The sequence below is a fragment of the Leptonychotes weddellii genome, chromosome 5, assembly GCF_054177405.1.
Source record: "Leptonychotes weddellii isolate Sample4059 chromosome 5, ASM5417740v2, whole genome shotgun sequence".
Lineage (NCBI taxonomy): Eukaryota > Metazoa > Chordata > Mammalia > Carnivora > Phocidae > Leptonychotes > Leptonychotes weddellii.
The window spans coordinates 135,949,046-135,975,745 of NC_138373.1; the positions used below are offsets into that span (position 1 = coordinate 135,949,046).

At 40.4% G+C, this 26,700-nt stretch overlaps 1 protein-coding gene across 1 annotated transcript in view; it reads left to right on the top strand.

Moving 5' to 3' along the window:
* CRADD (CARD and death domain containing adaptor protein) overlaps positions 1 to 25,492 on the top strand; it is a 168,648-nt gene extending 143,156 nt beyond the window's left edge. The window contains exon 3 of the mRNA XM_006735462.3: positions 20,510 to 25,492. Coding sequence (XP_006735525.3) covers positions 20,510 to 20,811 — 302 coding nt within the window. The 3' untranslated portion in view covers positions 20,812 to 25,492. The remainder of the gene's footprint in view (positions 1 to 20,509) is intronic.
* The last annotated feature ends 1,208 nt before the right edge of the window (positions 25,493 to 26,700 follow it).

The following is a 26,700-nucleotide window of genomic DNA, read 5'->3' on the forward strand; positions in this document are numbered from 1 at the left end:
GGACCCTGGGATCATGACCTGAGCCGAAGGCAGACGCTTAACTGACTGAGCCACTCAGACGTCCCAAAATCCCAGCATATTTTTAAATAGGAATTGACAAGCTAATTCTAAAACTTACAAGGAGGGGCGCCTGGGTGGCTCAGTCGTTAAGCATCTGCCTTTGGCTCAGGTCATGATCCCAGGGTCCTGGGATGGAGCCCCACATTGGGCTCTCTGCTCGGTGGGAAGCCTGCTTCTCCCTCTCCCACTCCCCCTGCTTGTGTTCCCTCTCTCGCTGTCTCTCTCTCTGTCAAATAAATAAATAAAATCTTTAAAAAAAATATGCTGAGATTTTGATTGAGAATGATTATGATTGAGAGTTGTTGGGCTTTCATGAGGCCTGTGTCCATGGGAGGAAGGTATTCAAACATCATTTTTATATCTGAACAACTGGAATTTTGAGACCAGTACAGCATTTAAAAAATTTTCCACAGCCTCACTTCCAAGTTTATTGAAAACCCACCTGTGCAAAATGGTGTTATTCGGTGCCAAAGGATACAAAGAAAAATAAAATGTTCTAATTCTGGTCCTTATTTCCTATAAACTCACCCTTTTTAAAAATCTCCCAGAGACAGAGAATAAGGCAATTATCTCAAGCAGTCACAGATAATTGGGAGAAACTGTGCTTTCTTGAGTGAGAAGGGTCCCTTTTGCTATGCTCTCTTCTTTCCCCCAATGGCTGCAGACTCATTCACCAAGCAGTAGACTGTTGTAGCCTATTGCTTGGTACAGGAGTCACAAATCAAACACCTGGAGGGCCTGAGAGATCCTGGACAAAGGAGAGCAGCCCAGCCACTGGGCTTTCACATGCATTGCGGGAGAGAGTTGATATTGGGGGTGACCAGCATGAGGATGACTCTGGTGAGCTGAAAAGCAAAGCCAGAAATCTGGAATTTTGTGAAAGCTCCCAATTTTCAAATGCTGTCTCTGTAGTTTTTTGAACAGCATAGGCCAAATGAAACACATCTGTGGGCCAAATTAAGTCCACTGGCTACCAGTATGCAGCCTCTGATGGATGGGCTTTTTTATTTGCTTTCAGGGTCAGCTCTTTCATCAGTTCCCTAAAGGATTTATTTCAACAATTACTTATTGAGTACTCATGACGTGCCAGGAAGTGCTCAGTGCCCAGGAAATCGATCAGTGATGGGAGGGACCCTTTCTGCCCCTGTGCTCGAGGGACCCCTGCTCCAGTGTGGGGCTTAGGTGTGGCATAGAGACATTCCTGTCCCACCTCCCATTCTCTCCTCAATCTGCCCCTCCCCTGTATTCTGTCACTTGTTTCAGGCCTCCTGGAAGGGCATGGTTGATGATACTTGGAAGAGTCCTGGAAGGCTTCTCTAAGAAGGTGACAATGTGAGTTAATTATTGAAGGGAGAGTGGAAATTGGCCAGCTGAATGTACGCTAGAACAATGTTCATCAGATTTCTGGCTGCTACCTGTTCGTGGAACATGAAATCAATTTAATGGTTGAATCGGGATTAAAATAAAATAGGATATCATATAGTAAAGGTAAGTATTTTATATTTTGTTAAACTTTTTTTTTTAAGATTTTATTTATTTATTTGACAGAGAGAGAGACAGCGAGAGAGGGAACACAAGCAGGAGGAGTGGGAGAGGGAGAAGCAGGCTTCCCGCTGAGCAGAGAGCCTGATGCGGGACTCGATCCCAGGACCCCGGGATCATGACCTGAGCCGAAGGCAGACGCTTAACGACTGAGCCACCCAGGCGCCCCTGTTTTGTTAAACTTTTTGTTCAGTTTTACACACACATACATGCACATGCTTCTAATACATGTCTTTTTGGTTAAAAACCAGAAAAACATTGTATGGAAAAATTCCCAATTTTTTGAGACTCACAAGGAGATTAAAAGAATTTTTAATGATGACCCCATGTTATTTCTGAGATCCTTTCATAAATTGTTAACTTCAGCTGCTGACTTGCAACTATAAGTAGGCACTGAATACCTGCTGGGATAGGCATCTGTAGATCTCTCTGACTGTGCTCCCTTGCCAGGTCATGGTGAGAATGAGCAAGTGACTTTAAATCCTCTGATTTTCTTTCCTGCATTATCTTCCTGGTGAAATAAATGAATTAGTCTAGGTCGTTTTCACGCCCAAAGTTCCACGGACGTGCTTTTGGCACACTGCAAACAATTTGCATAATAGCTAAATTTGCCCCCTGCTGGATCATTAGCACTGAAAAGTGCCCCGCAGCCTAGTAGGCCTCAATTAATACTTGTTGAATTAGCGTTATCTATTTTCAGATCTACCATTCTGTTTTATGTGAAATTAGGCATATCTGAATTAATTGATAAAAAGTATTACAGAAGTTTCACGTTAGGCACAAAATTTGAAGTCACGCAAATCCTAAGGAAATTAAAATTTTATCAAGAGTCAAAGTTCTGAAGCCAGGCGGGATTCACTGTGGTGCTCAGCTCTTGTTACATGGCCGCGCTCCTGTGCTTTGCTCGGTTACTCTGGCCTTATGTGAGGTGAGGTGTTTGGAATGCACATCCTATGTGAAATGCAATTCCTCCATTCATTTTTTTTTAATTTTATTTTATTATGTTATGTTAATCACCATACAATACATTGTTAGTTTTTGATGTGGTGACCCATGTGCCCTCCTTAATACCCATCACCAGGCTAACCCATCCCCCCCACCCCCGTCCCTCTAAAACCCTCAGTTTGTTTCTCAGAGTCCATAGTCTCTCATGGTTCCTCTTTCCCTCCGATTCCCCCCCTTCATTTTTCCCTTCCTTCTCCTAATGTCCTCCATGTTATTCCTTATGTTGCACAAATAAGTAAAACCATGTGATAATTGACTTTCTGTGCTTGACTTAGTTCACTTAGCATAATCTCCTCCAGTCCCATCCATGTTGATGTAAAAGTTGGGTATTCATCCTTTCTGATGGCTGAGTAATATTCCATTGTCTATATGGACCACATCTTCTTTATCCATTCATCTGTTGAAGGGCATCTCGGCTCTTTCCACAGTTTGGCTATTGTGGACATTTCTGCTATGAACACTGGGGTGCATACGGCCCTTCTTTTCACTACATCTGTGTCTTTGGGGTAAATACCCAGGAATGCAATTGCTGGGTCATAGGGTAGCTCTATTCATTTTTAAAACTAAGGTCTTAAAAGATATGTCCTGGGAACTGTTAGTACCAGACATGTGCTGGGTCCTCACTCTGAATAAGCCAGACACACAGTTTCTGTCGGACTAAAACTCACGGCTTACCGTGGTAGATGCCACGTGCTTTCCACAGACTACGTGTGTGCTAGCTTTGGGTGGAGCCTGCATTCAGGGTCCCTGTCATCTCTTGAGATTCGGGGTCCTGCCTCTCTGTCCGTATAATGGGCCGTCAGGTCGTCGATGTGGAAGTGGTCTGTGTGACCAATGCTAATTCTGTGACACTGTCATCTTCCTTCTCTCTGATTCCAAACGGATGTGTTTTTGTCTGTTTGTCCACCTGTTGTGCGTGTGCTAGGTTTCCACTGCATTTGCAGGCAATTAAAACATCTGCACCTTTCCTCCAGAACAGCATTTAAGACAAGCTGAAAACATTCTGTACCTTTATGCTTGATTTTCTAAGCTTGATAGGATGTCCCATTTATCGCAACACACATTAAATCTTGTTAGTATCATTCCATCAGTCCATCCAAATTATTTTAATTCTTGATTATGTCGATCACCACATTCATAGTCCCTTCCAATTGTGGGAAGGCAGCAACTTAAAAAACCTGCCTTCTATCCCTCTCCCCCAGTTGCTGGTAATAGGACTGGAAGTTTCGCTTTTAAGATTATTGTTGTGTCATAGCTTTGAAAGATTTTGCTTGGCAAATTTACATGATCTTCATGTCCTTTTGTTTCTTTGGTCTTATCGCTAAGCCATTCAACCCGGTGGAGCTCCATCAAAGAAATGTACTTTGGGTGCCTGGAGTCAGCTGTCTCTAAGCACCTATTAGTGATCTTAACCTTCTTCTAGGCAGGTTTAGTACTGATAAGGAAAGCGTATTTATCAGGGTTGTTATTTTATAATTTATAATATGCAAAGCTTCTTCAGTTAACTCTCTTTACTCTTTACTGCCCAGGAACCAGCGGCAAAGAACTATCTTATCAAGGGACCCTGGGGGCAGCTTGTTTCCTTTAGTTTGGGTATCAGTTTAAATATTGATGTTTTGATCTTGAAGACTAAAATAGAGTTACAGATATTTTTAAACAATTTTGAAAAATTTGAAGAACAGTCATCTGTGGGAAATAATGTGATTAAAGAGTTCATTTTGCCTATTTAGAAAGGGGAAAACTCAAAATTTATATTTGTATAATGGAACTTCCATATAAAGAAATCTTTAATGTCATTTGCTTGTCACCTGTGAGAAAAGCAGGGTTGTCATTAATGTTGAGAATTTGCATTAGTCACTTACATACTCTGGGTAATCTATAAGGCACTTTGGAATTTTTCTTTCAAAAACTACACTCTGTTTTTAATTTCAAAAGGTAGTTTTTAAGCACATGTTTCAATAAACCAAGTAATTTTTGCCACCTGCCAGTAAATTTGTAACTGGGAAATACTAGAAATAGGGCTGCATTATGACTTGCATGAGCTGGAGGCACTCTTGCCTTTGTGGCCCTTTCCTCCATAAAAAAGTATTAAAAATGAGGTTTTTATGACTGTTGGTATAAAGATGAATATATTAATATTATGTATTCAAACATTTTCTTTGACCTGAAGTTCATTTTTTCTTCTCATTTTAAAAGAAATTAAAACATTTTCACGGGCTTCAAAAAGTACTGTGGGCTCTCATGGGCTCTCATCCCTGTCCCCACTGTGCCTGATGGATAAATAGACTCTGATTAGCAGTTATTTTTCCTTTTCGGTTTATTAATTGTTCTTTTGTGTTTAATGTCCATATTTTTTTTAGTGGGAAAACACTTCATTTCTGTAGAGCATCTCTTTTAAACTCAATAAGCAGCTGCATATTTGGTGGGAATGATCTGTGTCAGCTCTGACATTCATCAACAACTATTTTGAATACAATATAGAAGACTTTTGAAAAAATTGGTAAAACAGAAATGTACGTCCTTTACATAGCCAATTCAAACCAGCTACATGGCCTGAAGCTATCAGCCTTTACCCATTTTGTAATTTCAAACAGGATATAATGATCATGAACTATCACATTTTCTTCCTTTCCTATAGCAATGTAAAGCCATGTTTATCTCTTTTTTACTATCTAGGGGTTTTAAGGCTTAACAATAGAAGGTCAAGTGTTATTACTCATTCATTCATATTCTAGTAATGACTGCTATGTTTATAAAAATGATACATGTTCATTATAAAGAATCCAAGGAATGCAGAAACATATAAGGAAAAGATCACAAATCCTATCACTTAGAAATAAGCCTCAATAATAAGTGAATGTCCTGTTGGACATCTCTTTAAGCATGTTTGTAAATGGGAAGGTGGATGGATGGATGGATGGATGGATGGATGGATGGATGAAAGAAAGAAAGGAAAAAAGAATGAAAGAACTGTTTTTAGAAAGGTAGAATTATATGATACATGCTGGTCTTTAAAAACCATTACATTTAATTTTATTTGAATTTAAAGTAAAAGAAACTAAGTGAAAAGAAATTACTAAACTTTGAATAGTTTTTTTTCACAGTAAGAAATGTTTTTGTTTTTCTGTGGTTAAGAGATGATGAAGAACTTGATGTTTTTGTTTTTGTTTTTTCTTCTCCCCCAGTTACGTTTCTTGGTAGACATTAGTGCTGTTCACCCAGGTCTCTCCCCATCCTGGGATATAGGAGAATAGTACGTCCTCACTCCCTTCAAGTTAGGTGAAGCACATGTTTGGTGACCTTGTGACTTGCTCTAGCCACAAAATGTGAATGGAAGTGAGCAGAAGGTCAGTGAGGGATTGATGTATTTGATTGCCAGATCTCTCACTCTTACCCTTTCTGTCTTGGTGAGCATGGATGCTCATGTGAATGTGGAGAAGCATAGTATCAGTGCAGCATAGAATGCAGAACCAGCTCATGGATGCCCTGTGGGCCTGCAGTGGTGGGCATGTGAGAGAGAAGTGAAATCTTGTTCTGTTAAGTCACTGAGACTTAGGGCTTCTTTCCTACCATAGATAACAGTCCATCCTGACTGCTGCCATGTCCTGTAGAAAGTATTGATTTCCTCTCTGCTATGATTGATGAGATCATTGGCGCTCTCACTGTCTTTCCTTCTTCCCTTCTGGATTTTGGTTAGTTACATTGCTGTCATTACAAAGTCAAGATACAATATTTGTATTCTATTCTATAATCTAACTTTAATTTTGATCATGTGTATTATTTTAATATAGTCAAGGTATATAGCATTGTCAAGACTTTCGGGGCACCTGGGTGGCTTAGTCTGTTAAGTGTCTGCTTCAGCTCAGGTCATGATCACAGGGTCCTGGAATTGAGCCCCACATCAGGCTCTCTGCTCAGTGGGGAGTCTGCTTCTCCCTCTCCCCCTCCCTCTGTGCTCTCGCGCTCACTCTCTCTCAAATAAATAAAATCTTAAAAAAAAAAAAATTGTTCTGAGCCTTCTTTTAAAAGTCTTCACAACGAGTTCTTGAGTTTTTATTACTGATTCACTACTGATTACCTATATATTTGGAAATTATCTTGGCTAAGAATAATATTCATAGACTATACTTTATTCCCCTTAGAATTTTGGAGGAATTGCTTTATTATCTTTTGCATTTAAAGTACTGTTGAAAATTTAACTGACTTTCTCCTCCTTGTAGGCAACTTGCTTTTTCTGCTTGAAGAATTATTTTATTGGACCTGGAAATTCAATTATTTAGCCAGAATATGTCTCACCATTGATTTATTCTCTATCAGTTATTCCTGAAGCACAGTATTCTCTTTCATCTTAGAGGTTCTGTTGATTATTCATTTTAGGGATATTTTCTTGTTTTAGATCTTTGAATATTTTGGGCTGGGTTTTCTACTTCAGGGATGCCCATTAACCTTTCAATGGATTGTATTTTTCTCTCTTCCATAGTCATCATTTTTCTCCAATTACTTTAAATTCTGCCTTTTATCTCTGTTTACCTCAAGTCTTTCCTGAATATAGATAAATTGAAGCACGTTAATTCTATGGTATTTCCAATTTATGAATTTCATGATGATGCTGTTTTGATCCTTAATTTATCATTTTAAAGTATGACAAGCTTCTTTTAAAATCTCATTTTGTTATTTGATTATCTCATTGTTAAGCTCTTGTTTTACTGTATTTCTGTTCCTATTATACTTTTTTTAAGTTGTTTTATGACAAAATGCTTTCTCTTATTTTTGGGAACTGTGGATTTTGGGGGTTTTTTGTCAGGTTTTTTTTTTTTGTCCCCACATAATGCTTCCTTTTTAAATCCTTGTTTCTCTAGTATGTTACTCATTTGCCATTCCATTTCATTCCATCTTGTACATGATGGAGCAACTGGGTTCTGCCTTTGGTGCTCTGATATACTGGGGTGACTTCTCCTTGACCCCCTTCTGACCCCTTGGGGGACTGGCTATTTCCTGTTCTTTAGCTTAAGGGCACATGTAGGCAAAAGAGTCAGGGCAGGGGAGTGAGCTCAGCTGAGTTGTTGGTTGGGATGTTGAACACCTGTGCCCAATAGTCTTTCCTGAGACCATGTGAAATGTCTTGTCACTTCTGCTAGGGATAGTCAGTCCTTGTTCCCATTTCTGATCTTCCCATACCTCAGTGTAGCAGTTACCATCCTCACCCTACTAAAGTCAGAAGAGAAATTCATTCCTCTCCAGATCTGGGGATATTAGAGTGAATCTCTCAGTTGTTTGTTGAATAATCAATACAGCTTCAGGGAATCAGGAATTGGAAGGTGGTTCTGCCATCTTTTTTCATTGGCTTATTTTTATTACCTTTTGTTCAATTTCCTTAAATATTAGAGAGGATGAGGACTGGAACTGGCCTCAATTTGCCGTATTTACCCAGAAGCCATCTTGGAATCTGTCTTTCTAACTCTCTTCAAATTAAACATGGATGTGGCCCAGTTCAGTATAGAAAGTGGGTAGCTGCTTACGCTTAACCTTGACAATATTTTATTATTATGGAGTCATGCCCTCTTTTTATTTTCTATTCAGTGCCAGATTATGCAATATAATTTCTTTGGTTTTTGAATGCTAAGTAACCTAAAACTTAGTAACACTCTAGCCATAAAGTAGAAAGCAGAGCTAAGTGAATATATTGTAATTGTAATGGACCATTGCTTTTAATTTATTTATCCAACAACATTCATTTATGTAGTGAGTGCTGACTGTGTGCTAGGTACTATTTTGGGTGCCTGGGATACATCATTGAACAAAAACCAACAAAGCTCTCCTGCCTTGTGAGGAGTTTCCATTCCAGCAGAGATGGGATGAGTGTGTGGGGTGAGGACAGATAGCAACAACAAATACAGTGCATCCATGGGCTATATATCAGAAAGTAATATGTAGATATAGGGGATCACAGAGTGGAATGGGTGTTGTGATTAAGAACAGGGTGGTTGGGGGGGGCACTCCGTTTGATGGAAGTCACATTTGATGGACAGAGTCCATGGAATAATATTCCAGGGAGAGGGACCAGCTAGTGCAAGGCCCTAAGGTTCCAGGCTGGCTGGTGGTTTCAAGGAGCAGGGTGAATGGCAAATTAATGGAGGTGAGTCAGGTCTGTGCAAGTACATGAGAAAAATTAATGGCCCAGCAAGTTACAACATAAACTTTTAAAGTTTTTGTACTATTTTGAAAAAATTGATTCTACCAACATTCACTAGGTGTTTTTGTTTGTTTGTTTGTTTGTTTTTGCTATGGGAGGATAAGTTTCCATCTGTGATCTTTAAAAAGCAGAAACAAATTAGCAAAAACCATGATTAAAATCGCAGAAGTCTTTGCTCTGTCTAGAAGACAAATAGGGAAAAGTAATGCAACAATAAATGAATAGTTGTTCACTAATGAGAAATCAAAAAACAAGATCTGTAGAAAATAAAATTGCTTTAAAAAGATAGTATAACCTGTTATATCTAAATGAGGCTTTGGCGATCATCTGGTTTTACTTTTTACAAATGAGAAAACAGTCTGAGAGAGGCTAAATGTCTTACCCCGAGTTACATGGCTAGTTGATGGCAGATTCAAATTTAGATAGGACCCATGCCTGCTAATTCTTAGCCCCGAGCTGTGGCCACCCTATCTCCTGCCTTTTATTTCAGTGAGAACTCAATTATTGCTAATAGTTTTGTTGTTGACCTTCCATGGACTTGATAGTCAAATCAAGTTTTCCATTACAATAAGTATGATTTACTTGTATTTTGCAACAGGGCCTTGTTATTTAAGTGGGCCGTCACTTCATCATCCTGGAATCAGGTTTAGAAAGACCAGTTTATTTCTTCACCTCTCTGTGAGGACCACATTGTTCTCTGTGATTATCCATCCCAACAAGTGGTTCTAATTAGTTTTCTTTTCAAGGTGCTTTTCTTTCATTTCCAGGCAGCCAGTCCCTCAGCCAAAGGGATTTCTCTGCCCAGCCACTGCACTCAGGGACTGGGGTTCACATGGGCCCTGGGAGGTGGCTGGTCAGGTTGGCTTTCTCAGGTTGGTAGCATCCCCAACCTCTCCATTCCCTTCCCTCCCACAATAAACCGTTCTTTCTGTCTCAAGTACATTCTTTCATTTGTGTGTGTTTCCACTAATGGTGTTGTTTTGATATATATGTTTTTAAATTTGCATTGTTATAGGTCTCCTTTTTTTAAAGTATTTTATTTATTTATTTGAGAGAGACAGATAGAGAGAGCATGAGCGGGAGGGAAGAAGGGAGAGAAGCAGACTCCCTGCTGAGCAGGGAGCCCGATGCGGGGCTCGATCCCAGGACCCTGGGATCATGACCTGAGCCGAAGGCAGATGCTTAACCCACTGAGCCACCCAGGCGCCCCAGTCTCCTTTTTCTTACATTTTTGCTTTATCCTAACTGTCCAGCGTTCCCTTTGTGCTCTCTCATGTTTGTCTCTTCCCCTAGTAATGAGCTCAGAGATTGCTTCCGGCAACTTTCTTCCCACGGCGTTCAGACATGACCCCTCATGAATCTGTATGAGAATTTTTTTGGGATCTATAAACCCCAAAACAGGAGAACTGGGTTATAAGGCATATGTATACCCTAGCACAAACAGTGTGACTTTGTATAAACAGCCTTCTACATGTCCCTTATGGGTTTCAGAGTTTTTCTTAGGTGCATATACATAGGAACAAGATCGTATACCACTTCCAATTTACCCCCATGCATACTTGCTTGTGGAATGGCTGCCCAGTCCTCATTTCTACCAGCGATGAATATAGTTCCAACATCTCCACATCTCTGCCAAAACTTGGTATTGTCTAGATTTCTAGGCACATAAAGGAATTTATCATGATTGTTTCCATTGTTATTTCTTAATTTTCTGTGTTTGAGTATCTCTTTTTTGAGTTTCCTTTAATTTGAGTCACCTTGTCATACCTTCATCCTTTTTTCTATGGAGGTGCTTATCTTTCTCCTCTTGGTTTCGGGAGTACCTTGTACAGTCCAGATAGTCCTACCTCCTGGGTTTTAGACATTAACAAGTATCTTTGTCCATTCTGCTCTGTCATCTTGGGTGATGGTTTCCTTCACTGAGCAGAAATCTTTAATTTTGATGGAAAAAAAATCATCTTTTGGGGATTCTTTTAAAAAGACACTTCCCACTGCTGGTCATAAAGATAATCTCCATTATTTTTATTAACTTTGTAGCTTTACCTTTTATGTTTTACCTTTATCTACACAGATTTCATCACTGTTTATGATGTGATATGAAAGTACAGTTTTATTTTTCTCTGTATAATTAGTTTTCCCCAGTTTGGAGAAAGCCTCTCCTTTCCCTATTATAAAATTTTCATTTTTATTACAAGAATTGTCATGTTTATGTTATAATAATGTCATCCCACCCAGGGCATGAAGGATTCTCCATTTATTCAGATCTTGCTTTATGTCTTTTAATCAATGCTTAAAATTTTCCCCATTGAGGTCTTATGTGATCTTTGCTAATTTAATTTCTAGATACTTTATAGTTTTTATTGTTTATTTTATTTTTTATCATATTTTGTGTTTGATTGGTTTTTGTTTTAAGTTGTTACCTGGCAATTGGTTTTTGTTTTAAGTTGTTACCTGGCAATAACCTCTTAATTGTTCTAGTGGACTATCTTTTTTTTTTTTTTTTTTAAGATTTATCCTTTATTTGAGAGAGAGAGTGAGTGGGAGGCAAGGGCAGAGGGAGAGCAAGAGAGAGTCTCAAGCAGACTCCGTGCTCACTGTGGACTCCAGAGTGGGGCTCAGTCTCACGACCCTGAGATCATGACCCAAGCCGAAACCGAGTCAGACGCTTAATTGACTATGCCACCCAGGCATCCCTCTAATGGATTATCTATTAATCCTGGCCTTTTCTTATATATTAGATCAAATGGTCTGAAAATAGTGATAGTTTTATCTCTTCCCTTCAAATGCTTATACCTAACTTTTTTTTCTCTATAGCTCCGGTTAGTACCTTCACTACTATATACAATAGTAATGGTGACATTGGGCATCCTTGTTTTGCTTCTGCCCTTAAAGGGAAAATGTTTAAAAGATACCTATTAAATCGAACGCTTATTGAAGGCTTTTATAATCTTCACCAAGCTAAATAAGTTCCCCATATTCCTAATTTTTAAAGAAATCTTTTTAAGAAATCATAAATATGTGTCAAATTTTATCAAATACTTTTTTGTACCTATTAAGATAATAGTGACTTATCTCTTTGGACTACTGATATATTGAATTAATTGATCTTGTGATATTAAAATTATTGTAATCCTGGGATAAATTCTACTTGTTCATAATATATTATTTTAAATAGATTTTTTTTACTCAGTTAACATTTAGGATTTTTACATCTAAAATAATAATTGAAAAAAACCTGTAATTTTTCTTTTCTTGTATTCTCCTTATCCTGTTTGGAACAAAAAGTAAGCAGCCTAATAAAATAGGCTATAGAACTTTTGTTATTTTTCTATTTCCTAGAACAACTTATAGACGCTAGGAAATTAAATGTTTCATGAACATTTGATAGAGCTCACTTGTAAAACTGTCTGGGCCTAGGGCTCTTTAGCAGGGGAAGGCTTTGATTGCCATTTCAATGTACTTAATACTTAGGTCTATTCAAGTTTTCTATTTTTTCCTGCACCAGTTTTGGCATTATATATATCCCAGTATCGGTTCATCTAGATTTTAAAAATGTATTAGTATACTTGTGTTTATAGTTTATTGCTCAGCAAATTTTCACTCCTAATGCCCTGTGAGAACATTTAGTACCCTATCCCGCTGGTCTTGGGCTTGGCCACATGCCTTGCTTTGGTCAATGGAACATCAGTGGACAGCCTGCAGAGGCCTTACATGGGAGGCCTTACATGGGAGGCCTCAAGGGAGGCAGGGGTTAGCCTTTTGCTCCTAAAAAGTGGCTACACTAGAAAGGGGCAGTCTCTTAGCTCAACTTTTTCTCTGGTCCAGCAAACCTAAAGCATATGATACTCCCATCAGTGATAGTGGTTCACTGCAGCAATGATTTGGGAAGGGCAATGTATTACCAAATTCTGCAAAGGAATGTATATAGTTTTTAAAAGTGCAACCCGTGTCCAACCAAGTCACTTGTTATAAGGAACTCATATGTACTTACATCTCTGGTTATGACACAAAATAACTGAAGTTTAAAAAGGAATTTTATAGGGGGAGCCTTGGTGGCTCAGTAGGTTAAGCAGTCTGCCTTTGGCTCAGGTTATGATCTCGGGGTCCTGGGATCGATCCCAGGGTCCTGTGATCGATCCCCGGTTCTGGCTCTCTGCTCAGTGGAGAGCCTGCTTCTCCCTCTCCCTTTGCCCCTCTCCCCCACTTGTGCTCTCTTGCGCGCTCTCTCTCTCTAAATAAATAAATAAAATATCTTTTTTTAAAAGGAATTTTATAGTTAAAATCCTTTCTGTTAGTGTAGATTCCTGAGCTTAGATTAATCTGAGTCTCCTAGCTGTTGCTTATGGGTCTGCTTTGCCTTTCCTTTACTCCATAATCTTCAGTCTTTGAACTGTGCTTTTGAATCCTGTATAGTTCCTCTTTTTTAGGTTTCCATTAAGGTGGCCACATATTATAGAATATAGATCAAAAAGAGGAGGTTGACCAGACAGGAAGATGGGCTTGCAGACTTTCCTTCACTTGGAGATTACACACTCAGCCAGGATAGACCAGAGGGTGCTGTCCATACAAAGATTTGTTGGAAGAAATGACTTCTTTTTCTGGTACAAACAAAAAAGTCAGAAGCACATAGCTAGTGGAGATGGTGAATTGGAAACTTGACTTGGAAGAACTTTTTTAACAATATGATGAGGTTTTTTTTCCCCTTCCTTCCCCTGTGATCCTCTGTTTTGTTTCTTAAATTCCACATATGAGCGAAATCATATAATTGCCTTTCTCTTAACTATGGGAAATAAACTGAGGGTTGCCAGAGGGGAGGTAGATGGGGGGATGGGGTAACTGGGTTATGGGCATTAAGGAGGGCACGTGATGTGATGACCACTGGGTGTTATACGCAACTGATAAATTACTGAACTCTACCTCTGAAACTAATAATACACTATATGTTAATTAATAGAATTTAAATAAAATTAAATTTTAAAAAGAATATGATAAGTTACTGTACATCGAGTTCCATATTGTGCTCAGCAAGGGGCTAAAGGTTGGAGGAATGCAAGAAGTAGAAGACATGATCTCTGTCCATAAGGAACTTGGGAGACAGAAGCATCCTATAAGAAACAAAAAAGTTAAGTGTGAATCTTTTAGACCTGACTCTAAATACAATAGGAATTGGAAAGGAGATTTTTCGTGGTTAATTAGGTATGAAAGAGGGAGGAGGAGGTAGTTGGAGATGTAATGACCACAGAGATGGGAGGGTGGAAAGATGGAGGGCACAGGGAGATGGGGAGTAGGGCGTTTATCCCTCCAAATGGATGGCTTCATTGTGGTGGATGGGCTTGGTAGAGAATGTTGTTTTGTTTGAAACATGGGAGTTTTAACTTCACTGAGAATGGGATTAAAGAGCTGCGTGCAAGGTTTAGAATCTGTATAAGAGAGAACATTCTGTGAGTATAGGAGGAGCTAACTCCCTGCTATGGATATTTAAACTAGTTGATACTTATGTCACAGTACCTGGTGGTTCTTAACCAGGCACAGCACTGCCTCACCCCAGGGCATGTGGACTTGTGTGCTTAGGCAGAGCTGCAGGCCACGGATGCGAAACACCCTGCCGTGCATGGACAGCCCTGCATAATGGATGGCCCTGCCTGAAATGCCCGTGATGCACTTGGTGAGAAACACCAGACTTCCCACACTTCAGTCATTCGGGTTCTACTGGCGCAATTTTTGCTATATCTTTGTACCACCTGTACTGCTAACTTACTGCTTTTATTTAAATTTACTTTTTATTTAAAAATTTACTTTTCGGGGCACCTGGGTGGCTCAGTCGTTAAGCGTCTGCCTTCGGCTCAGGTCGTGATCCCAGGGTCCTGGGATCGAGCCCCGCATCAGGCTCCCTGCTCGGCGGGAAGCCTGCTTCTCCCTCTCCCACTCCCCCTGCTTGTGTTCCCTCTCTCGCTGTCTCTCTCTCTGTCAAATAAATAAATAAAATCTTTAGGGCGCCTGGGTGGCTCAGTTGGTTAAGCGACTGCCTTCGGCTCAGGTCATGATCCTGGAGTCCCGGGATCGAGTCCCGCATCGGGCTCCCTGCTCGACAGGGAGTCTGCTTCTCCCTCTGACCCTCTTCCCTCTCGTGCTCTCTGTCTCTCATTCTCTCTCTCTCAAAAAAAATAAATAAAATCTTTAAAAAAAAAAAATAAAAAAAATCTTTAAAAAAAATTAAAAAATACAAATAAAAATTTACTTTTTTAAATTATTTTTGTGTCATTCTATATCTGCTTTTTAACTTTTATTTACTTATCTTAGTTCTTGCAGTCATGAGTTTGAAATGTTATTTATACTTTTCTAATTGTATTAAAATAGAACATGACTGTTCTAATACAGAATGTTCACCCATGGACCACCTGATATCCTCTTGTACACTGCTCATGGTATGCACATGAAGCTCTGAGAAACAGTGGCCAGATGGTCACAGTGGATTAATTCATAGCTTGACCTGATTTTATATAGTATATCCTTGGATGTTGACACTAAAGCCTTGGGACTCTCATTTTTTCAGTAACTTCACATTCAGCAGAATTCATGCGTTGGAAGGGCCTCGTGAGGATACTTCTGCTTGAGGTCAGACAGCACAAACAGCTGTTACTGTCTTCTCACGTCTGGAAGGCCTCCTTGGAAGGGCTTGACGTGCTCTTGGCTAAGTAGTGCTTCTGTGCCAGTTATCTTTGCTCCAGCCTGCGTCCCAGACTGCTGGCCATCTCCCAGTTATGGGGCAGTATTCCCAAGGGATATGTGACCCTAAAAGTGCAGGGGAATGAGAGCAAATACTGCCCTCACTCCCAAATAATTGGCCCAAAGCCTATGTTGCATTAAGAGTTGGCCAGGAGTCAGAATGGTGATGGAGTAGTGGGACCACAGAGGCTCCCTCCCCAGCACCCGATGAACTGAACCAAAAAGCAGTTGAGAACAGAAACATTCACCAGCATCAACCCACCAAACAAACAAAAAAACAACCAATCACAACTTTTATGCCAAAGGAAGGCAACACCCCACCCAACCCTTCAGAAGCAGTCCTGGGAAAAGAAGGGAAGGGTACAAAATCCTAAGGACCACTACTAATTCAGATCGGTATGAAAGAAGTTGGTGGGGGAGGTGAGTAGACGGCCTTGGTAAATGTCAGGAGACATCAGCAGCAGAGGCAGGAAGGCAACCCAGGCAGGCCATCTCTGCATTGAGCTACAGGAAAGAGACCGCAGGAGTGCGTGCGCCCTGGCTAGGCAGAGCAGGCTCTGGTATAAGACATTTCATTGGCTTCCAGAAGAAAGAACAGCACACTGGACCCCCAGCCAGGGCAGGCCTAGTTCTCCTACCTCTCCTCCGGGGCAGAACACCACGTAGAAAGCATCAGCCAAGCACAAATTGTAGCTCAGAGAGAGAGAGTGCCAAGGATACCTTGGCTTACTATAAAAGAAGCTCTGGATAGAGATGCTCATGTTAAATGTGAGCAAGATGAAGATAAGTGTCATGACAACCATGTGAAAATGCTACAGCAGTATAAAGACAGGAACATGGATTGCAAAGAGTAAACATACAACCAGTTGGGCCTGAGCAGAAACCCAAAGCAAGAAAATTCAACCTCACAAGTATTTTGTGCTATCGGAGAGCTCAGGATCAGTTCAGTGGAAATAAAAACTCAACGTCGTTATGATAAAACAAGAATGAGATTTTTAAAAAATTTTTATTTTTAATTGTGATAAAATATCTATAACATGAAACTTACTATCTTTCCCATTTTTAGGTGTACAGTTCAGTAGTGTTAAGTGCATTCACACTGTGCAGCCAACCTCCAGAACTCTTTTCGTTTTGCAAAACTGACTACCCATTAAACAATTCCCCATTCCCCCCACCCTCTCCCCTGGTAACCACCATTCTTTCCATCTCAATGAATTTGACTACTGCAGGTACGTCATAGGAATGGGATCATAGAGGACCTGTCCTTTGGTGACTGGCTTATTTCACTTAGCGGAATGTTCTTAAGTGTCACCCATGTTGTAGTTTGAGTCAGAATGTTTTCCCTTTTAAGACTGAATAATATTCTAATCTATAATATACCACATTTTGTTTCTCCTTCCATTCCTTGATAGACACTTGGGTTACTTCCATTTTTTGCTATTGGGAACAATGCTGCTATGAAGATGGGTGTATAAATATCTCTTTGAGTCACCTGCTGTCAGGCCTTTTGGGTATATGACCCAGAATTAGAACTGCTAGATTGTATGATAATTCCATGCTTCATTGTTTAAGGAGCCACCATACTCTTTTCCATAGCAGCTGTGCCATTTCACATCCTCACCAACACTTGTTATTTTGGGGGGTTTTTTGACAATAGCCATCCTAATGGATATGAAGTGGAATGGGATTTTTAAAAGACACACTGAAGAGGGGTACCTGGATGGCCCAGTTAGTTAAGTGTCTGACTCTTGGTTTTAGCTCAGGTCAAGATCTCAGGGTTATGAGATTGAGCCCTGTGTTGGGCTCTGCTCTCAGTGAGGAGTCTGCTTGGGATTCTCTCCCTCTCCCTCTGCCCCTCCTCCTGATGTTTTCTCTCTCTCTCTAAAAATAAATGAATATATCTTAATAAAAAAAAAAAGATAGATTGAGGAGCCAAGAAAATAAATTGAGGAAAAAACACACTACAAGGTTTGAACCAGAAAAAAACAAAACAAAATAAAACAGCATAAACATAACCAAACATCAAATGAATGGCATAGGGGAAAAGCATGAGATGATCACAGAAAAGGAGTTAAAGTAATAAGACAGAAAATGACAGCTATGGTGGATGGGGAAAGCCATCTAGCATCTGGGGCAGAAAAAGAATGCAGAGATATGACATAGGAAAATTTTTCTGGAAGGGAGAAAGAGCTAAATCTTCGGTCAGAATATCATGTGACATACCTTAAAAAGCAAATAGAGAATGACCAAGATATACCTGATCTAAAGCTTCAGTACTGTAAGCCCCAGGCTGAAAAAGCAAGTTATACAAAATGGGGGATGGTCAAATTGGTGTCAGAATTCTCCATAACCAACATTCCCCTCCATAAAATAGGAGCATGATCTACAAACTTGTGAGAGGAATAAAATTACTTAAATAATGTAAAATTTTATTTATAATTTAAAGCATAATATTGAAATGATATGAAATTGTTTTCACAAATGTTATTATTCAACAATGAAAGCAGTAAGCAGACAGTCTTGATCTGAAGGAACTAAAGGAATGTAGTGACCATGAGCATTTCTTGATAAAAATTACCTTATGATGAAATTGACCCAAATGACTCAAATCAATGGGTGATGGGTATTAAGGAAGGCGCTTGTTATGATGAGCGCTGGGGGTTATATGTAAGTGATCAATCACTAAATTCTGCTTTTGAAACTAATATTGCACTGTATGTTAACTAACTAGAATTTATATAAAAACAAAAAAAATAACAGATTCAGGAGTTGAAAAGCCATGGTTAAAAAAGAAGTAACAACAAAAAAGAATTGATGAACATTCAAACCATTATAATGTAGTTTTAAGACTAAGCAACTTAGGGGGAAGATTATTGTCCCAGAACCATAAAAATGTTATGCACCCAACACAACAAAAATGATATAAGCAATGGGGCGCCTGAGGGGGCTCAGTCAGTTAAGCATCCAACTCTTGATTTCAGCTGAGGTCATGATCTCAGGGTTGTGAGACCGAGCCCCGTGTTGGGTTCTGCGCTAGGCATGGAGCCTGCTTAAGATTCTCTCTCCCTTTCTCTGTCCTTTGCTCCCTGCTTGTGCACATGCGTTCTCTCTCTCTCTCTCTCTAAAAAAAAAAGAAAGAAAGAAAGAAAAATGATGAGGTACGAGGAAAGGAAGAAGAAATATCAAGTGTTAATTATAGAGCGTTAATGTGAAAATATATAGTTTACCTCTTAAATTTTCATATACTTTTTTCAAAAGCAGCGTTAAATCTTTTGTGTGTGTATATGTGTTGCTGTTGTTGTTTAAATATTTAACTGTAGGTCAAAAAGTCATTTAGTTTTCACTTCTGTTTCTTTTTTTTCTGTTACATTCAAGCAAAATTAAATAACCTTTATGATAAAAAAAGCTATTAATACAGGATATGTGCCTGAAGAGATGTCCAGAATGATGTTCAACAACTCTAAGTACAGTGGTGGGTTATTGGATGACTTGTTTTCTCCTTTATACTTTTTTATGTTGCTTATACTTTTCTAATGAGCCCACATTTTTGTAAAAGTGCCCATAGTTTTATAAAAGCCATGAAATCATTACCGTTAATATAAAATATTGGTCAGTAGTATTGTCATTATTCTAGTTGCTTCTTAATCATTTTAAAAAAATTAACAGTTTTGTCTTGACAAACACCAGGAAGAGCCCTTGACAGTATTTTTCCAACTCATGCCTAAGATACTGGCACGAGGCATGTGCAGTGGAAAACATTAGCTATTCTAATAGGATGTGTTTTGCCTTCTTATTGAATTCATAATCTAAACAATGAGCTGGTGAGTGTGAAGTGGGATTGACTCGGATTCCCATGATGCTGGTGACAGAAAGTATAGTACAAGTGTAGTGTGGTTTGTTGTACACATGGCTGAATGACGAATATGAAAACCTCACTTCTAGTTTGGGCCTAACCAATAAGCAGCACCAGAATTTTGGGCGTTTGGAGTGCTTCTCAGTCTCTGCACTTCCCTACGTTGAACTTCTTTCTTTCTTGAATTTCCCATGGTCTCCTGCCTCCGGGCCTTTGCACAGGCAGTTCCCTCTGCCCAAGGCACATTTCCTTACCTTTCCCTTCATGGGGCTCTTTCTCGTGTTCAGGGCTTAGCTTTAGCCTCCTTCCTCTAGAAGGCCTTCTGCATTGTCATGGATGGTGCTTCTTCCTGCATGCCGAGGCTCGGTGTCAGAGTTCCCGCAGCAGACCGGCCTCGGGAAGACTGGGATCTAGGAAGTGCAAGGTTAGGTTCTCTCATTGCCCTTCCACAGCACATGCTTTTGTCTTCCTCCTCTGGGCTCTGCCAGGGTTCTCCTCCTGCTACCTCATGGCCTCTGAGTTTTCTTTTCTTCTCAGCAGGCCTCTTCGGTTCTGCTTCTGTTAGAAACTGCAACTTTGCTTGGTAATGTTCAAAGTTTATCAGGAGAGAGAAGCTGTTCTATTTAGCCCATTTCCCTCCAGCACTAGCCATTCCTGCAGGAGAGAGTGTCACCCCTGCGCCCACAGGCCCATACTGGGGGGGGAACTGGGGCCCAGGCTGGCATTCTTAATTCCCTCTGAACCCCCTGCTTGGCCTCTCTGGTAAAAGAGATGGAAGGGGAGAAAGCATGTTACAAAGCGGGAAGTGCCATGAAACCCTAAACATATGTGTTATATATAAAAGACCAAAAAGAAAGATCAAATCATTATCAGTGGGGTTTCTCTGATGGGATTTCTAGTTATTTTTATTTTCTTGTTTTCACATTTTCTGTAATAAACATTTTCACAGATGCTAAATGGCATTTTGTAAGCTCCTATATATGACCTTTTCCTGAGCAGCCCCCAAGAAGACTAGGGAGAGTTGGCTCTGCCAGATGAAGCATCGTGCTGTTCTATTCACATTTTTCATCTCTGCCCCCATCTGATGTGTTTGTTTGCTCTTTTCACCCTCATGTCTTTCTTTTCCCCAGATGACCAGATGACTGGGATCCCCCTGCACATCCTCAACAGCTCCCCATCCGACCAGCAGATCAACCAGCTGGCTCAGAGGCTGGGCCCTGAGTGGGAGCCTGTGGTGCTGTCTTTGGGCCTGTCCCAGACGGATATCTACCGCTGTAAGGCCAACCACCCCCACAACGTACAGTCGCAGATGGTGGAGGCCTTCATCCGCTGGAGGCAGCGCTATGGGAAGCAGGCCACCTTCCGGAGCTTGCACAGAGGCCTCCAGGCCGTGGAGGCGGACCCCTCCGTGCTCCAGCACATGTTGGAGTGATGGGGTCTCCCTCCATCAACCCACGGGGGAGTGTGTCCCCAAGTTGCATGTGCAGAATCCTGACTTTCTCCCAGGGCAGGTAGTTTTGGGGGCTTGGTGGGGGGGGGGGTTCTTTTCTTTTTAATGATCTGTAGATGAAAGGAGAAAATGGGATTTCCAGTTGATGTTACTTGAAAGGCCAGATTACTCAGTAGCTCTACCACACTGACTTGACAATTCATTGTTTTTAGTTGCTTGAAGATTGAATTGTTTTAATTGTGCAGGTTTTAATTGTGTGAGTGCCCTTTAATAAACTGGTAAATCATAATGGCTCCAAAAAAATTACTGTCTTATAATATTACATGCAGGTGTCCTATATATATACATATATATATATATATATATAAAGCATCTACTTTGATATTGCCTGGGAACTGAACTGTGGACTTTGCTATTAATTATGATGATAATAAAAAGTGAATTACTCTATATAATGTGGCCTTTCATGAGACAGTATTGTTTGTTTTTCCTCATTTCCTGTAGTACAGAGATTAAGGGTGTAAAAGTCCAGTAGTCCTTTTTTTGAAACAGAATTACTAGTAATAACAAAATGGTTACTTTCTCCAGTCAGGATTAATCGCTCAGACAGGGTGTCTGAATTAAATTTAAGACACTGAAGCTCTCTGCAAGACCAGTTCAGATACCCGCATGCATCCCTGAGCCCTTCATCTTTAAGAGATTGCTTAAGAAAATCCTGTGTTTAAAGGACTTAGTTGGGGGACAAAAGAGGGTGTGGTCTTTCCGTTGACGTTGTCGTGATTGAAGTGTTACGCTCCTAAGGAGTATGACTTAGTCTTCTGTCTTTCTATTAATGACACATGGTATTTGTCAAATGCTTTACTGTTTTCAAGGTTTTTCATATACGTGATTTCATTTGGGCCTCACAAAAATCCTACGAAGTAGTTGGGCAAGAGAGGTGAGTCTCCTTCTGTAGTGAGATTAAGTGATTTGCTGGGGGCGAATGAGCTAGAATGTGTCTTTGGAGCCCTGCTTCTTTCCAGCTGCTCCCTGCTGCTTCTCCTCCCCTCTCCCGTGCTCCTCGAAGAAGCTTGAGTCCTGTTCTCCTGTTAGCATTGCCGTGGACAAGCTGCTCCTCTTCTCTAACCCTGCGCAAAAGAGGAAATGATTGTCCCCTCCTCCAAGATTTTTGTGATAATTAAGGGAAAAATGTCTGCCCAGGACTCATCTAGTGCCTGGCCCTTAGTCAGCTCTCAGAAGTGGTAACTGTTCATTTGCTGCTGTGGCTGCCCATGGATGAAGTTCACAGGCAGAGCTGGTTAGTGGCTAAAGCTGAGGGCACTGCAGAAGGAAGTGCTGCGACCATGTTCCCTGCCAAGCTTTAACATGTGATGTAATTTACTAACTCTGCCATGGGTCCAATCAAGAGAGGGACAGGATGGGGCGCCTGGGTGGCTCAGTCATTAAGCGTCTGCCTTCGGCTCAGGTCATGATCTCAGGGTCCTGGGATCGAGCCCCGCATTGGGCTCCCTGCTCAGCGGGAAGCCTGCTTCTCCCTCTCCCACTCCCCCTGCTTGTGTTCCCTCTCTCGCTGTGTCTCTGTCTGTCAAATAAATACATAAAATCTTAAAAAAAAGAGAGGAACAGGTGAACATTCCCAATTCGTGATCTGTTCTTCAGAATAATTGGGGGATCTATTTCCTAATCCTAACCTAACCCAGGATTTTTTGCAAAGGGAAAAAAAGTGTACTTCTTACCTCTCTCTGTTCTGGGACAAGTGTATAGAATGGTAGAGTTGAACGTGAAGTGACTGCTCCGAAAGGTGACAGTGGCATGTCAATTGCATCCTCTCAGATGTCTGGCAACCATAATTCCCTTGACTAAAAAAGATCAGTTACCTAACAGTTCAACAAACCGTTCAAAAGGATCGTCTGCTGGCCTCATCAGCTCTAATTTTCCGTTTTGTAGCCCAGCCATTAATTCATTGTCTTATAAAATTCTCAGACTTTTGGCCCCATCACTGCCCTAGTGAGACTGTACTATGGCATCTTCAGCAAACTGCCTGCCATTCTGAACCTTGAACTTGTTACTTGCTGTTTGTCCCCCTGAGTTTGCTAATAGAGCATTGCTTTGGCTTTTGTTCTCACTGCATTTTTGGCCAAGGGAGTATGGCTGGGCTCTGCTGCATCTGACTAGATGGCATTTTATTAGTGGCTCTGATGATTAGTTAGTTCATCTTCCCACCATTTGCTTGGAATCGGAATCTATCATGCCAAAGACACTTCAGTGCTCTGTGAGCAGTGAAGGACAATTTGTGATGAACTGGCCCATCATGGGCTGCCAGGGCCAGGAGACAGCTCTGACTTGTTGCCCTTAATGAGGAGGGTGTCTCCACCGTCAAATGGCAGCTGCACCTGCTGGGCCTGCTCATGTTCTTGCAGAAGATTTGCAGAGTGCAAGAAACAGAGCATCTAAGTCACTACCTCATTTCTGCCTCTGGCTGTGGAAAGTGATGCTGAATGTCGTCTGCCTACCTCCCAGGAGAAATGGGTAGGTGACGTGCCTGCAAGGAGTCCATGTGTTTTTGCCTGGTAGAAGATTCTACAGTTCCAAAGGCTGCCTATCACCAACAGAATCCTGAATGAGTACAGGGCAGCGGCAGAGCATTTGCAAGCACTGTCCAAAAAAATATAAAGTCTTGCTCCACTTTGGTTTGGGATGCACGTGCATGTACATTCATGAGTATGCCCTCTTACTTTTTAAAATCTATAACTTTTATGAATTTTTTCTCAGTACAAAAATAGTGCATGCTCATTATAGCAGTTTAGAAAATACCAATGAGCAAGAATAAAAAAAATTAAAATTACCCTTACTCCATCTTCCAAAGATAACCACTATGACACCCCAGTTTTAGTCTCTACCCCCAGTTACTTTCCTATGGCTGTATATTCTTTTTATAATGAAAATGAGATTGTATCAAAGCAACTATAGCTATAATAAGTAGTTAAAGGATACACAAAATTAAAAGAGGTAGGTATCCACAATCCCAGTTTTCAAAGTATACAAAGTATATACAAAGCTGTAGTAATCAAAAGTATGGTACTGGCACAAAAATAGATACGTGGCTCAATGGAACAGAATGGAGAGCCCAGAAACAAACCCATGCATATATGGTCAATTAATCTATAACGGAGGAGACAAGAATGTATAATGGGGAAAAGACAGTCTCTTCAACAAATGGTGCTGGGAAAACTGGACAGTTACATACAAAAGAATGAAATTAGACCACTCTCTCACACCATTCACAAAAATAATCTCAAAATGGATTAAAGACCTAAATGTGAGACCCAAAACTATAAAACTCATAAAAGAAAACATAGGCAGTAATCTCTTAGACATCATCCTTAGATGTCTTAACAACCTTAGCAATGTATTTATGGATATGTTTCCTCAGGCAAGGGAAACAAAAGCAAAAATAAACTATTGAGACTATACCAAACTAAAAAGCTTCTGCACAGCAAAAGAAGCTATCAACAAGATGAAAAGGCAACCTACTGAATGGGAGAAAATACTTGCAAAAGATATATCTGATAAGAAGTAAATATCCCAAATATATAAAGAACACCTACAACTCAATACCAGAAAAACAAATAATCCAATTAAAAAATGGGCAGACCTTAGTAGACATTTTCCTGAAGAAGACAGATGGCCAACAGACACAGAAAAGATGCTCAACATAATTCATCATCAAGGAAATGCAAATCAAAACCACAATGAGATACCACCTCACACTGTCTGAATGGCTAAAATAAAAAAGACAAGAAATAACAAGTATTGGTGAGGATGTGGAGAAAAGGGAACCCTTGTGCACTGTTGGAGGGAATGAAAATTGGTGCAGCCACTGTGGAAAACAGTATGGAGATTCCTCAAAAAAACAAAAATAGAAGTACCATACAATCCAATAATTCCACTTCTGGAAATTTACCCCGAGGAAATGAAAGCACTAGTTTGAAAAGCTATCTGCACCCCTATGTTTATTGCAGCATTATTAACAATAGCCAAGAGATGGAAGCGACCTAAGTGTCTATCCATAGATGAATGGATAAAGAAGAGATGGCATACATATACAATGGAATATTCCTCAGCCATAGAAAAGAATGAAAGCTTGCCATTTGTGACAACATAGATGCAATTTTAGGGTATTATGCTAAGTGAAATAAATCAGACAGAAAAAGACAAATACCGTATAATTTCACTTACATGTGGAATCTAAAAAACAAAGCAAATGAACAAACAAAACAGAAACAGGCTAATATGTACAGAAGAGAAAATGTTGGTTATGGGGTGTGGGGAGGGCATGGGTTGGGAGGGCAGGCGAAATAGATTAAGGGGATTACAAGGTATAAACTTCTAGTTATAAAATAACAGCATAGGGAACATAGTCAATAATATTGTAATAACTTTGTATAATGACATATGTTAACTAGATTTATCATGGGGATCATTTCATAATGTGTAAAAACATCGAATCACTATGATGTGTACCTGAAATGAATAGGATATTGTATGTCAATTATACTTCAGTAAAAAAATGGGATTGTATTGCACATGCTGTTTTATAATTGGCTTCCTTTTATTTAACATATAGCTATCTTTCCATGTCATTAAAGATTTTTCTATACCAGTGATTTTCATTGTCCTTTGTGTTTGGAGCACACTTTCAAGTCCTATAATTTTCGGCAGCATGTTTGAAGAAATTAAAAAGACTCTAACTACTGAATGTAAAAATGTCTTTCACTGTAAAAACCTCCACCATTTTCCCACTGTTTGCCTTACCCCTCCTTTAGAACCATGTCCTTGCTTGAGTAGAGCTTTTTGCTGCTCCTACTACCGTACACTCATATCCTGAAAAAGCAAAGTTGAGCACTTTCCCATAAACATTCTGGGCTTAATCTGAGCTTTTTATTTATTCCTCACAGCAGGAAGCCTTCTCCACTGCTCTGTGTAACCCACTCAGCTCCGTGTGCCATTTCTACCAGCATGTGCGTTCCTTCCGGCGGCCGATGGGAATTGGGGTGTGTGGCTGCCCTTCTCCACTGTCACGTTTAGCGGCGGTGTGTCGTGCCCGCATGGACATGCATCATCATTTGTTAACCACTTTCCTGTCACATGAGAGGGACCTTTAGGTGGTTTTTGCTTTGTCACTTTTATAAGCAGTGATGTGATGCAAGGGAGTTCCTTGTTGCTAAATGTTTACGTTCAGCTGAAGTTACAATGAGCTGGATCCCTCTTTTGTTTAGCTCCAGACTTATTTAAATTTTATTATCAATTAGTTTTATTATATAGCAAACTGCCCCAACATGTGTTGGCTTAAAACTTAGTTCACAATTCTGGGAGCCAGTTGGACGGTACTGATGTGGGTCAACGTGGCGAATCTCTGCCGGACTCATGCATCTGTGGTCAGCTGACGGGCTGGCTGAGGCTGGCTGATCCGGGATGGCCTCGCTTGCATGCCTGGCAAGTGGCATGCTGTTTGCCTGCTGCAACAGAGGTGTCTCGGTCACACGACTCTACCCATAAAGTTTGCCCTGCCTTCTTCACTTGGCAGTGGTGGCTGGGGTCCCATGGGCAGCAAGAGGCAAACCCCAATGGGCAAACACTTTTCAAGCCTCTGTTTGCCTCCCTTTTGCTAATATTCTGTTGGCTGAAGGGAGTCCTAAAGCCAGCACAGCATCAGTGTGGCAGGGCTCTACTGAAGAGCATTGGGAGAGGGAGGGCAATAATTTGGGTACAGTTTTTGCAATCTACTATGGTCAATATTTTAAAATTGAGATTTCTTGGTCCTATCGAAAAACCTAGTTTGGCTACTCTGGATCCCCCTTGTCACATTGC